At 46.2% G+C, this 13,925-nt stretch overlaps 1 protein-coding gene across 7 annotated transcripts in view; it reads right to left on the bottom strand.

The window, feature by feature from the left end:
• Positions 1 to 13,925, bottom strand: part of Tmem8b (transmembrane protein 8B) — a 22,866-nt gene that overhangs the window by 4,584 nt on the left and 4,357 nt on the right. For all 7 annotated transcript variants that reach the window (XM_004631858.2, XM_023715974.1, XM_023715973.1 and 4 more), the window contains 9 exons: positions 13,546 to 13,735; positions 12,956 to 13,163; positions 6,813 to 6,946; positions 6,218 to 6,486; positions 5,266 to 5,591; positions 3,114 to 3,207; positions 2,817 to 2,940; positions 2,590 to 2,732; positions 2,268 to 2,446 (listed from right to left, as the gene is read on the bottom strand). In XM_004631858.2, coding sequence (XP_004631915.1) covers positions 2,268 to 2,446; positions 2,590 to 2,732; positions 2,817 to 2,940; positions 3,114 to 3,207; positions 5,266 to 5,544 — 819 coding nt within the window. In that variant the 5' untranslated portion in view covers positions 5,545 to 5,591; positions 6,218 to 6,486; positions 6,813 to 6,946; positions 12,956 to 13,163; positions 13,546 to 13,735. The remainder of the gene's footprint in view (positions 1 to 2,267; positions 2,447 to 2,589; positions 2,733 to 2,816; positions 2,941 to 3,113; positions 3,208 to 5,265; positions 5,592 to 6,217; positions 6,487 to 6,812; positions 6,947 to 12,955; positions 13,164 to 13,545; positions 13,736 to 13,925) is intronic.

Below are 13,925 nucleotides of genomic sequence, written 5' to 3' on the forward strand. Positions count from 1 at the left end.
TGTTTTTATATTTTTACCTTTTTTTAAATCTGCAAATGTCTGAATTATAAACCTGCTTCGATTCCTATACCCTGGATAGGACCCATGTCACCATAGCTACTCACATGTCCTACATTTCAAGATAGGGAACATAAACATTGTCTAATGTGTCCCAATCAACTGAAGTGAGACCATTGGATCCCTAAATCAACCTTACTATGGAATGAAATAAGACCAATCTAAGTAAAGAATGGGAAAGAAATAACAATAGGAAAACTGCCTCTGGAAAACTGAGTGACCAATAGCTCTACATTTTGGCCCATGTGGAAAAATAATGGAAATTAGAACAGGACATCAATCAATGCCTCAAAGCCAGCAGTTCTTTATTCTCTTGCTTACTGTCTTATTCAAGAAAGTGGGGATTCTTTACTTAGTACTAGGCACTTGAGGTTTCCCCAGCATCCCTACTACAGGAAAAGTCTCTCTCTTCAGCTGCTACACCAATGTATTAAGATAATGCAGAGTCACCTAGCCCTGAACCCACTGGAGCCAATGCAAAGGATGCTTGTGCCAAGCCCAGAGGAATGAATATGCTCTCCCCACATGCTCTCGGTTCCTGCTACCTCAAGGTACTCCTACTAATTATGAATCACATTAGATCTGCAAGAAGTCAAATGTAGGCTGGCAGAACAGCTGTTGCTAGAAGATTTGGTAAAGCAACAGCATGAAGGGCATCTGACAAGGAACAGCACTATCAGAGGTGCCAAAAAAGGGGGCAGTCATGTAAAACAGAGGTATGCTTTTCTCAGACCGTTTAAGGGGCCAAGGTCTCTCTGTGCAGTATGGGTACAGTCTACTCTTTTTCCTCACCCTGTGACCCTAAAAGTCAGTATAGGGCTGGCAAGATAGCTCAGTGGTCTAAAGCACCTGCTTAGGCAAAGCTCTGGGACCATGGTTTAATCCCTGGCACCACATGCCTCACCAGCCCCACCCCAAGGGTAGGCTTAGCTGCCCACAAAAATAAATAAATAAATAAAATAAAAGTCAGTATATTTTCCCTCTACTTTGTCCCAGAAAATAAGCAGAATTTTTGTACTCTGGACACATGTTTGATCTAGTAATCCTGAATACCAGGGAAGCACATATTTGTTTTTGTGATTTTCCTGTTGCTAAGACATTAGGAGATTCTGAACTTATCTAAGGTTCTTTGCTGTTATTGTTTTGGGGTTTTTTGCAGTACCCATAGACAGGCACTGTATGTCACAAATGCCAAGAACAGATGGGTTAGCAAGATTCTTAGGTGCAGAATCTGGTGGAGGAAAAAAAGTCTAATGGAGGGTTAGAATACATCAGTAAACCTATTTTTCTATGTTTCCTCATATCTCAAATGCTTACACATAATATGGATTTTTCTGGTAGTAGAGGAGTGAGAAAATTCAGAGAATGAACCATGGAGATTGTGAAATGGAGATGGAGGGACTTAAAACCATTACATTTCACGGTGGTGCACACCTGTAATTCCAGTACTCAGGAGACTGAGGCAGGAGGATCGCCACAAGTTCAGGGTCAGCATGTGCTATATATTGAGTTCAAGGCCAGCCTGAACTACACAGTGAAACTCTGCCTCAAAAAAGGGGGAAAAAAAAACCCTTGAAATCTACATAAAAATATGTTCTTGGAACTGGGATATCATATTACACTGCCACTTTCCATGCCTCATGATGAAGTTTTTGAGGACTCTGACAGTCAGGCTATCTGCTTAACTGCCCAATATAGAGATCCTCTCTGTCTTTCATAAGAAATTGAGGAGAACCATGGGGCCTGAATGGAGAAATGAGCATGCTAACAACACAGACAGCCTCAGTCCAAGGGAGATCATGAGCAGAGAGTAGCTCTTTCCCGTATGAGGAAGGTTGACGAAGGTGAAGACTGCAGAGATGTGGGTGTTAGTGCCGACTCCTGCACCCCCACAGAAAACACAGTGGAGGTGTAGGGCAGTTTCTCAGCTGATGTGCTGAGGAAAGGTCTCCTCAGTGTGGGGCACCTGGAGCCCCACACTTGTTACATTAAACTGCAAACAGCTTGGGTCATTAGCCTGAAGGTACCCTGCCTGAATGACCACTTTCTGTGACACCATGGGAGGCTAGGAGACACTGCTGCACTACACAAAGTAAAGGCAGGGACATCCCCAAAGCAGTGGAGAGTGTGTAGAGATGATGCCCACAACTGCCACCATCAAACAAGGAAGGACATGGAGGAGAGGTGAAGAGAGAGATGGCACCTCATACCGTGGAGAAGAACATGGTGAAAGTGTAGACAGCAGCTTCCAGCACATAGCGGCTCCGAATGGCCAGGACCACAGGTGGCAAAAACATGAGGTTGCTCAGGCAGAGCAGGAGTGTGGACAGCAGCTGGAAGCCATAGGTGAGCGCATCGGCACTGTCGGTGCAGCCCCAGCCCCGCCACCCTGCGGGTCAGGAAGGTAGAGTGGAGGACAGAAGACAGACAATTCTGCCCCACCCCTCAGTGCCCAGCACGCCCACCCATCCAAACCACCTATGGCCCTGGAATTACACATGCCAGCACCGGCTCCCTTGCCAGCCTGCTCACCAGCCTTGCACTCGCAGGCCGCATACAGGTAGTTGTGTGTGCGCAGGAGCTTGCACTGGCCGTAGGGCCCGCAGTCATCCACACATGGGGACAGGAAAGTGCGCAGCCGCACTTCAGCGGTTGCATTACGGCACCTCACGAACCTAGGTACACAGGGCTATCATCTGAGGCCTGGGCTACCCCCTACCAGTCTCCACCCTGATCCCAACCTGACAGGATCTGCTCACCGAGGTCCCACCCCACATAGGGAACGGAGAGTCAGGAACCAGGTCCCGGTCTGTGGGAAAGGAATTCGCAGTCTGGACACTCTGGAGGTGGCGCTGACTGAGAGAAGGAATCCAGCTAGCAACTCTGAGGGAAGAAGGGCAAAGGGTAGAGCAGTGAAAGGTAAGGAGATAGTTAGCTGCGGTTAGGAACCAGGAACCCTCAGCCACCTGCTCCAGAGGCCTGAAAACCTGGCTGTCCTGCACACTATCCTCCTTGGCCCTGCCCTGATTCCAGCCTCATCTCCTTCCTCACCCTACCTTTGGAACAGGTCACTGCTGCATCCCCCAGGCTCAAGGGCACCTCATGAGTCAGGCATCCGAACACTGTCACATTTTCTTGGTGCAGGGAGCTCTGGGGAGAACAGGGGGGAAATAAGGCTGTCAGATGCTTCCAATGGTCTCACCACACCAACCCCAGATTCCCATGCCTGCCAGCAGTGGGACTAGCTCTCTAATCTCAGGGTATTGAGAAACTGAAAGAATAGGCATGGGTGGGGTTGTTCTCTGATTCTGGCTCTACAGCTTCAAGGTCAAATCTAAACCTTTGGTCCACTGCCCAAAGGAATAGCAATAAGCAAATACAAAATATCATCTTAGCCAGGACAGAGCCAGAGAGAATGAATACAAAAATAAGGAATGTCTTCAGAAGCAGATCTGTCCTGCAAAGCAGGAACATTTGGAAAGTTCTAGGCCATGTCCCATAAAACGTCACAAAGCAGGCCTCAGGTTGACTGATGGAAAAGTAGTCCCTGACCTCAAAGCTGGAGCACAGTAGAGTTAAAAGGATTCTTAGCAGAGGGAATAGTACAGAGGTTACTAGATCAAAGCCAAGGTAAGGATCGTCTCTAACGGCCCAAGGCAGGACTCTGTGCTCATCCGTCTCATTTAGTGCTGACAGTAAAGACTCAGAGATACTGAGGGCTGGCTTTGCACAAAAGGGAGGAGGCCAATGGCCCTAACCAATGTGAGGCAATACCACAATGGTGGATATAAATTTTTCCATTCACATTAAAAAATTTACTGCAAAACCATAAGATGGGAATTGGCAGCCATTCTTAAAACTCAATGTATAGTCCCCTTGACAACAACTAGCAGTTAGTGTGGAAATAGACTTGGAGAATGTACACCAAAGTTAAATAGTTATATTCGAGCAAATGTTTTCCCCTTCTGCCCAAAGATTTTATGTAATTCTTATGCTTTTATGATTTAAAAAATGTATACAAACATTCTAAAGAAAATAAAAATGAAGGAAAAAGACCCAGGGATCTTAATTTACCATAAGTCCTAGATAGAATGCAGCAACTCAAAGAAGTCCCTTGCTCTCAGTCTGCACACATGTAAGGCTGCCTGCAACCCTGGGAAGACCACCTCAGGTCATTTGTTTCAGATATGTTGATGTGGGGACACCCAGGTTGTTTCAGCTTTGGAGAGTTTGGGGAGAAACATCTGAAGGGCCTTACAATAGGACAGAGATGTGATGAATATACCACACTCAGGCCAAATGTTAGTAACAGGAAACTGTGCAGAGAAAAAGGTAGCCTGTGAGAATTCTACTTTCTGTTCAACTTTTTTATAAACATAAAACTGTTTAAAAAATAAAGTTGTCTCTGCTTTTTACTATTGTTACTTTTTCTGTCTTCCGCCCCTATGCCATCCTGCCTTGGAGCCACATGGTTATGGACCGAAACCTCCACAAACTGAACTAATAAATCTTTCCCCCCTTTAAAAAAAAAAAAATTAGAAATTTAAAAACAAAAAGATGGGTAGATTTACTGACTATGGCTTCTAGGCAAAACAAAAATCACTGAGTTGGAATTCATGGAAGTAAATTTTGATGGGGTGTTACAAATCCCATAAATGACTGCATAGCCTCAAGAGGTAGTGAACACTTTCAGAAGATATGCAAAAAAAAAAAGCAAAAAGCTGCCACTGAGAGCAGTCCATTGAGTGGGAAAGCAGCCTACAACATTAGGGACACCCCAAGCACTCTGACTCCCCCTGGCTGACCCAGCCCACTCGCAGCACAGTCATTATTCAGAGTGTGCTTATCAATCAGAACTGGACTAAGGGGCTGGTGAGATGGCTCAGTGGTCTAAAGCACCTACTTAGAACAAGCTTAGCAAAGCACAGGGACCACGGTTCAATCCCCCAGCACCACATGCCAGCCAGCCCCGCCCCCTGGTGGGCTGAGCTAGCCACACACACACACACACACACACACACACACAAATAAATAAATAAAATTAAAAAAAAAATCAAGATATAGAACTGGACTAAGACATGGTTCCTAATTATAAGGATTTGTAGAAGCAACTTCAGTAGGCTTCTTGGAGGAGGTAAGGCCTCCATACACCTTTGATCTCCTCTGAGCTCCCCAAAGGACAACCACCCAGCTTTCCACAAAGAGTACCACGTTGAGCTGGAGCTCCAGGCTGAGGACTCCTCCACTGTCTAGTACTGGCAACAACCTCAGGGCAAACACAGCTGGACGCTCAGGAGGAAGGGCCACACTTGGGCCAAAGAAGATGTAGAAGTGGACAGAGAAGGTGTCCAGTTCATTGCGCAGAGTTGGACGCACTGGCCAGCAGTGCTCAGGTGGAGATGTGGCCCCCAGCGCCTCTACAGAAGTCCCCAGGGATGGTGGCTCTGGGGGCAGTGGCTGATTGCCCAGTGACTGGGGCATGTTCATGGCAGCTCCAGGGACCAGGGCACGGGATAGACTGGGTTGTGGGCATTCTGTGAAGAAAGGAAATCAGACCTTAAGCCAGGAGCCTTCACATCCCTGCAATCCCACTACAAACCAGAACTGAGCCAGACCATTTTTAGCAAAAGGTGAGAACTTAAAACGATGTTCCTAGGGAATGTGAGCTATCCAGGAACACAGGATAGGGCCCAGGGGTTTCTTGGCTAATAGACTATCATGTTGGAGGGAATCACAGTCATCTGTCCCTTGCTCAGTGCAGTGACAGCACTGTTAAAGTATTTAACTGTTAATTATTAACACTACTGTGTAAATTAACTAAGATAACTAACTGTAATAGGCTATCTCACTTACATGGGCAAGGTCAATGTCCCAGAGGTCTTGGTTGTTCCTGCCTAACTCAGGAAACTAAAACAGGTATTAAATAAAGGCAGCACTGAGAGCCTTTATTTGTCCCAAGTTAGGTACAAAAAAATGATCTGAAGACATGTCCAAAGACTTGGAGCTCCAATTGGGGTGGGAGCCTTCAGGGTGTACAAAGGAGTCTGGGTGGGCTAAAGGAAGCTGTAGGAATAAGGCAGAGGGCACCAAACCCAGGTCACCTCCCAGCCACAGATGACTGCAAAGAGTGGGTGGCTGGGATAGATGGAAGGGTTCTGACCTTGCAATCGCACGCAAAGCTGGAAGTGGATGGTCCTGCCAGGGCCCCGGGATGGTGTCTCCACTCGCACGTAGACCCAGTGCCCCCAGGGGGGCAAGGCCAGCTCCACCTGGCATATCGAGGCACCTCTGCAGGCCACAGAACTTGAGTTGTGCAGGGGTGGGGCCTTGGGACGTAGGCGCAGTGTCAGGGGGCAGGCAGATACCCCTCGGCCCCCCACACACACCAGCTGCGCTGAAACCCTGTAAGTGAAGCTGGGCACAAAGACCCTGGGCAGAGGAGAGGTTGGGGGCAAGAAAGGACAGACAGAGAGGTGAGAGGGACACCCAAAGAAGGGAAACATGAGGAAGAAGGGGGGAGGGAGATGGCAGGGGACAATGGGAACAGATGGCCTTTTAGGGCTTTCCCTCTGTGCTAGGAGAGAGGAGGCAGGAATCCAACCCACCCTGGGGACTCTGAGTTCCCCTGAGTCCAGTTTTGCTGAAAGGAGAACAGGATCAGACAGGTGGCTCAGAAGTCAAAAGAGAACACTTCCATCTGTTTACAACAGGGAAAGGAAGAGGGAAGGACCACATTTGATGGGTATTCAACTTACTTATACAGAGCTGAACGGTTGTGGGGAGAGAGGGTTTGCTCTGCGGGACGGCCAGGAACCAGCACAGCCACATCCAGCAAGCGACGGACAATCAGCTGAGGCTGAAGGAGGTACTGACACTCATCCTGGAGACCCTGAGACAAAGCAGGAATGGCAGGAGGGGGAGAGACACCACAGTGCTACTAACCCAAGGCTAACACAACTATATTCCATGTGCTAGGGGAAAATCCCTCTTGCCTTTGGACCCCAGAACTGTGACTGTGGTCTCTTTCAACTTTGGATTTTCCTGCCAGAGAAGTCATTTCTGTCTTACCTAGATCTTTGAGGTCAGCCATTACTGTCAGCACTGAGTGAGGTTTGGGGAATAAGGCCGTGCTCACCCGTTTTCCCAATGCAGCTCCTCCTCTTGAGCATCCCTGGCAAGCCCGACAGGACTGTAAACTTCAAACCACCCCTATCTCCCACCAGAACACTATCTGTGTTACAGGACTTAGAAAGTGCCTTCCAGGCCTCCAGTCCACCCTCCCATCTAATCGCTACCTTTATGTCCCACTTTGCCCTTTTCACATGCTTGGTAAAGCCTCCCAGTGAGGGCCCTCATCATCTCCCAGTCAACCTCACAGACTATTAACGTAAGAATAGGAACCCGGACACGCAAGGGCCTGAGTTCAATCCCCAGTTCCGCCAAAAAAAAAAAAAAAAAAAAAAAGAATAGAAACCCCTTTTCTTATGTTACTTTTTGTTCTGCCAGACATAGGGCTTAACAGTATGTATAAAACTCATGATGAATGAGTCCAAAATGAATAGATAAGTGAATCAGCCCAACAGGGGTAACTCAGAACTTTATGAAGCCAAAACCTGTCATCTCTGTTGCCCTCCCACCATTCTGCCCTCAAGATCTGCAGATATACTTGCTTCCTCAGTCCCAGACCATTTCTTCTGACACAGGAGGACAACCGTCACATTTCCCCTGGCTTCTCTCATCCCGGACAAACTCAGGAGAGCCTTCCCTGCAGTATCATTAACACCGCCCCAACCCACAAATGCTCATCAATCTTTAGTGTGTAAAGTACCATTTGTCACAGTTTCTCTTCTACAGCATTTATAGGCTTGTCTAATATGGAAAAATGGCCTTTGAGCTGGCCTAATAATCTAAATACTATGACTCACTTAGGTGGTTATTCCTTTTTTTTTTTTTTAATGTATTTAGTACAGGGTCTACAGGGTCTCATTACATAGATCAGACTCATAGTGATTCTCCTGTTTACAGCCTCCCAAGAGCTGGAATTACAGGCATGCACCACCATGCCCAGAATTGCCCTCTCAGCATGCCCGGGGGCAGGGCCTGCATGGCAGGCCCAGGGATTGAACCCCAGGCCCCTGTACTTGCCTGTAGGTGCTTTAATCCACTGAGCTATTGGCCGGCAATTCAACAAGTATTCTGATATTCAAAATGCTCAGAAACTTACATCCCTGCTATCCAAAGCAAACATTCCTCATTTATGGTGTCAAAATCTAAGCATAAGAAATAGTTTCACATGACATTTCAGTGATTTCACTAAGGTAGAAATCACTACAACAGTGTTGCAGTGAATGAGTCCCAAGGTGGAGGACAGCGTTGTACACTCAGGATGTGGTCTGTTTCCTTGCTAGACAGTCCTGGGGGAACAGTGTTCCACATTTTACTGCTGTTGGCATCCGTGAAGCATCAGAAGATGTGAAATCTGATTAAGATGTCCTCCTTCCTTCAGCTGTACAACATGCACAGCTAGGCCTCTCCCTCAACATAGGATGGAAACCAGGGAAGGTACAAGGGTACAGAGACTACACTCCAAGGTGGGGCAGAGAAAGGGCACCAGAAGTCAGGTTCTCCAGAGCTACCAAGGTAGAAGCCAAGTGAGAGTCCAAACTGAGTCAATAGTCTAAGCCATCAGAAGTCACAGAAAGAACAGGGCCAATATAAGGAAGTTTAAGAAGCCAGACAGCCAAAAATAAGAAGTGGTTGGGAAACAGTCTAAAAGATCCTGGTGTAGAAAACAAGGCAGATGAATTTTGAGTGGGCTGGGTTTCTTTTAAAAACTGAAGATTCAAAAAAAAGAAAAATAAAATAAAATAAAATAAAAACTGAAGATTCCCAAAGACTCATGGCCTTCTCTGTCAGAATAGCTCAGCACCCTGCTCTTGTGCCACAGTCAGCACGAATCAGCACAGAAGGAAAGGAGGGCCAAGAGTGAATGCAGAGGCCATTCAGGAGGTTTATGCGGTGACCGAGGGAAGGTGTCCTCAGAGTGAAATGGAGAGAAGTAGATGTACTCAGGGAAGGTGTTGGAATTAGAGTCAACAAGATTCTTTATGGAGTGGTTGTGAGAAAATAAGGGGGAAATGGAACCAAGAATGACACCTAAATTTGGGCTTAGCAATTAGTGACAGTGCCATACACTGAGAAAAAGATAACAAAAGGAAAAAGGAGGCTTAGACAGGAAAAAGTGAAATAGAAATCAAAGAGGTTTTCTTTAAACTTTTAACTTTGATTTGTACATACTAAGCTTGAAAAATTTCTAGATAACCAACTGGAGATGTCAAGAGCTGGATATAAAGTTTGATATTCAAAGAAATTAGGACTGGCTGACTATTCTTAGAAGGTATGCCAGAGGATATAGCTCAGCAGCACAGTGCCTGCCTGGCAAGCATGAGGTCATGAGTTTGATTTCCAGAACAAAAAAAAAGCATTAACTCATACATAGTATTTAAAATAATTTTGCTAGAGACACTAAGCAACAGAATGGAAAACTATCAAGGAGTTGTTCCAGGACCAGGCGTGGGGTTCCTACAGGTACCGATCAACCAGATGACAAGCCAGGAGAGGAGACAAAAAGTGGGAAATGGGCGAGGGGAGAACAAGGACAATGCTGTAAAGTCACAAAGGCCAAAAGGAGGAAATGTTTCAAGAAAGCAAAAGGAATTTAAGGAAGTAGTTAACAGCTAGTTCCTAATTAACTCTGAGAAAGAAATTGGGAACTAGAAGGAGAAGAGGTAGACTTACTTTTCACTTTATGCCTTTTGCACTTTTCAAATGCTGAGCCAGGTGCATAAATTACCTATTTGAAATATAAATAAAGTAACTTAGGGGAGGAAGAAAAGTAGAAGAGGCACTGTTAGCAGATTTTAACCACTTCCGTTGAGACAGTATTGAGTCCTAGTTGGTGGATTAAACAAAATCCTTTTCTCTGTACAATCCTATTCTTCGTTCTCCTTCTGTTTTCATTGTTGTACCTGTTTTTATTCACTAGGAAGAGAAAGTTTTGGAGGACACATGTGCCCCACCACTTAGAACTTTCTCCTTATGTCAGCCTGTGTGCCAGCTGATAGCCACACCCAAAGGCCAGCTGCTCAGAGCAGACTGGCTGGACACTAGAATAAACACATGCTCTAAGACAGAACAGACAAGGAGAGGGCAGGTCCACAGGGATTGACAGAAGGGGACAAGTGAAGGAGGAAAAATTATACTGGCTTGGGACACCATAAATTGAGAAGGTGACAGAAGGGCAACAAATTGTGTGAAGAATGCTAAGAATACATAGTGACTAGTACAGACACAGGGTCTAGCAGTGTGCGGGAGTGGAGCTCAGGAGAGCTGCTTGGACCAGATAAGTCACTCTCCTCTCCACACTTTCCAGGCACCCTTTCATTCTCAGGGCAGTTGAAACTTCTAGGCTTTTTATGATCTGGCCTCCAGCTATCCCAACACCCAGCCCACACTGACCCACTTCAGTTCTCTCTTCTAAGCTTTAGCTCAAATGTCTTTCCCTGCATCTTTATCCTTAGGCCTCACTTCCTAACAGTTTCCAGATACCAGCTCCACTATACTAGCAAGCTGAGCTGACCACCTCTCTTTTGACTTCTTAAAAACACCTCCAGCTGGGCATGGTGGTGCACACCTGAATCCAAGTCCACAAGAGGCTGAGGCAGATTTGCTTCTAGTTCAAGGCCAGCCTGAACTGCATAGCAAGACCCTGTCTAAAAAGAGTCTGTCTCAACAGTATATATCTTATTGGCCTTAGTGTTCCCAGACCCAATCCAAAGCCTACCACAAAGCAAGGTTAAAAGTCTAAGGTATAGATGGGAGATCTGAGCTCATTCCAAAGTTATAATGATCCCTACAAATGCCACTGCCTTTTTATTGCTGGGACTCTTCAGGCCCCACCCAACACTGTCCTTGAAATCACAGAACTGTCTGCCAAGCCTCACAGGAAGTCAAAACAACTATGGTACCAAATAAATTCAAACTGAGAAAATGGAGGAATGCTCTGGACAATAAGCCCACATGCCTGAATATGGGAAACTGGCCAGGCATGGAGAGCCTGTGAGTCTTTTATAAAGGCCCACAGAAAATTCCAGAAGGTAATCAAATTCTTAGAAGGACCATATACAAGATCTGTGCCTCATCAACTTCTAGAACAGATCTGGGTAAAACAACAGTGTCCAGACCTGCTGCCATCATGGTCTTCTTTTCCCTAGCCTCACCCCTGGGTGCTCTTTGGGTTTGGGCTCCATTTGCAGTACTAAGTCTCCCACCCTTGCTTGCTATAGCTAGATGCAAAAGGGCATGTCAGGCCTGGTCTCTCATTGTCCAGCTCCCACTGGGGTGGCACTTTGAATCAGGATTTAAGTTCTAATCAGCCTTTCTCTGTACTGCTATCTCTGATTTCCCATTGTCTTAATCTGGCAACTATGAGCCATCTGAGCAGACACATAATCCTAGCCAAAGAGTAGGCCCCAGGTTCCTACAGCTCACCTAGAAAGGTTGTGGGATACAACCCTGCTAGAGAATTCTCCCTCTCAGTTTTCATAAAGTGATCAGAGTTGGGATCCCAGCCAGGCTCTTTGAGATTTAACCAAAGGCCTACAAAGGCATTCTTCCTGGTAGAAAAACTACTAGTTCTCAAGGTTCATCCAGAGCCTAGATCCTTTTCCAGGTGAGTTCCCAGCATAATCTAGTCAGAAGTCTCCCAGGACCTCTTCTTCATTACTTTAAGGAAAAACATGCCTATCACTGAGTCCTCCAGAGCTACCTCCACCCTAGTTCACATCCCTGCCAACAGCAGGGCCAATGAATTTGCCCCAGTAAAAATCACAGCTCAATCAAAGGCATCATTAGCTCCTATTCTGAACCCTGGGTTTCAGCCGCTAAAGAAGTGAGACTAACACAGTCCCAGAGTCCTTGCCCTCAACGAGCTGAGCCTGGAGAGACATAATAGCATCAAATCTTCACCTGGTTGAGAATTTTTGTTCCTCTCAACTCTCAATGACCAAACCCCACTAGCTCTCTGCTTCTATAATACACTGTTCTTTAAATCCGTGGTCCTTCACTCTTATCACCTTCACTCTTACCTCATTCTGATAATGGCTATTTCATCTTACATTCCCTCCCCTCTGATGAACAAAACTAGAAAACCTATGTGTTTTCTCACTACAAGGAGAAAGCCCAGTCTATCTAAACACAAGAATGCCAAGAACCCACTGTGAAATTTCCTTTCCCTCCAAATCAGAGAAGCATCCTGACCTTTGAACCCACCCTTCAGACATTAGTAATCTACTTCAAATTGATGCTGTTATTTAGAGAAAAGGAGGCAGCAGTCATGATGGACACCAGCTGTCCAAAGCCTCCTTCTAACTGGAGAGGGCTTCTCTTATGATTTACCATAGGGTAAGGAGAAATGTCTGAAACTGAAGGAAGAGGAATGGAATAGAAACTGAGCTATGAACTAAGAAACCAAGGATATCATCAATAAAATGCAGAATAAGACCATTTCAGGGTTTGTATAGAAGATTTGATCATCCCCAGTTGGTTTCTAATGACCTCTATTAACCCCAGTGGTTTTCTATAGGAAAGGATGATACTCCCACAACCAGAATCTGGGGACTTTCTCCTCTGCACCCTGAATCCACTATGTATGTCCTTCGAAGGCTCACATTGCCTCTTACAGACCATTCCACCAGGTGACCTGCTGGTCTTTTAGTCATGCCCACCACACCACCCACCCTTTTGCCTACCCCAGCACAAGGCTGGTGTGCCAGATAACCTGTGGGAGAAATTCAGCACAGCTGCAGAGACAGCTCTACCCTGGGCAATATCAACCCACCTTGACAGAGATGTGGCCATGGGCCTGGGGAAGGTGAGCAGCCAAAAACCAGTCCCCTGGCAAGGGGCTGCTGACATTAAAGATGCCTGAAGTGCGGTTGGGCAGTGTCCAACTGAGGGTCAGTGAGAAAACCCCAGGCACAGCCGTGTCCCCTGGGAAGTGTGTGTGCAGGGGATTGATGACAGGGGGTGCCCCAGACCGGAAATACCTATAGGACCAGAATTAGGAGAGGAAAAAAGCAGGCAATAAGGTGAGAGTTACAAAATGGGGAAGAAAAGAGAACATTAATCACTTATCACCAGTAAAATAAGTGGATCCCTTATAATGACAAATACAGTAAAGTGGTTCTAGGTCAGAATGTCATACATTAGGAATAAAAGGTCAATCCAAGCACTTGCAGCTATACAACAGTAGTCAGGAAGTGGTCAGGTAACATAGGTCATGGCCCATTGAAGTCACACTTCAATCTGGAGAACGGTCAAGGTCAGGAAGTGAATTTAGATACTTATAAGTACAATTCCTATACACTTATAATTTAAGAAGTTACCTGGAGTTGGAAGTGAGGACAGACGGGTAATTCAGACACTCACACAGTCACACTCTGGTCTGGGCAGTGGTCTCCAAAGGTGCCCCCCTGCTCCTTGAAGATGATGAGGTTCCACACAGCCAGGAGCGTGTCCTCTGGAACATGGAAGTGAAAGAGCTCTGTGCTCGCAAAGGAGCGGAAAGGACTCAGCTTGCGTGGTGAACATGTAGAGTAATCAGTCAGGAAAAGGCCTCCTGGAAAGCAGGAGAAACAAAACAGAGCAGGATGAGAAAGGGCATTTCCATCAGGCACAGGCACGCCAGACTCCCTCACGAATAGTACCAACTCCACAAACACTCCCTTCCCAACCAGGAAATGGGCCTCCTGCTGCCCTAACTAGCATCTGGTTTAGCTTCTATAGAGATTTTGTTTTCCTTTTTTTTT

This window comes from Octodon degus, unplaced genomic scaffold (assembly GCF_000260255.1).
Source record: "Octodon degus isolate 3935 unplaced genomic scaffold, OctDeg1.0 scaffold00045, whole genome shotgun sequence".
Taxonomy (NCBI): domain Eukaryota; kingdom Metazoa; phylum Chordata; class Mammalia; order Rodentia; family Octodontidae; genus Octodon; species Octodon degus.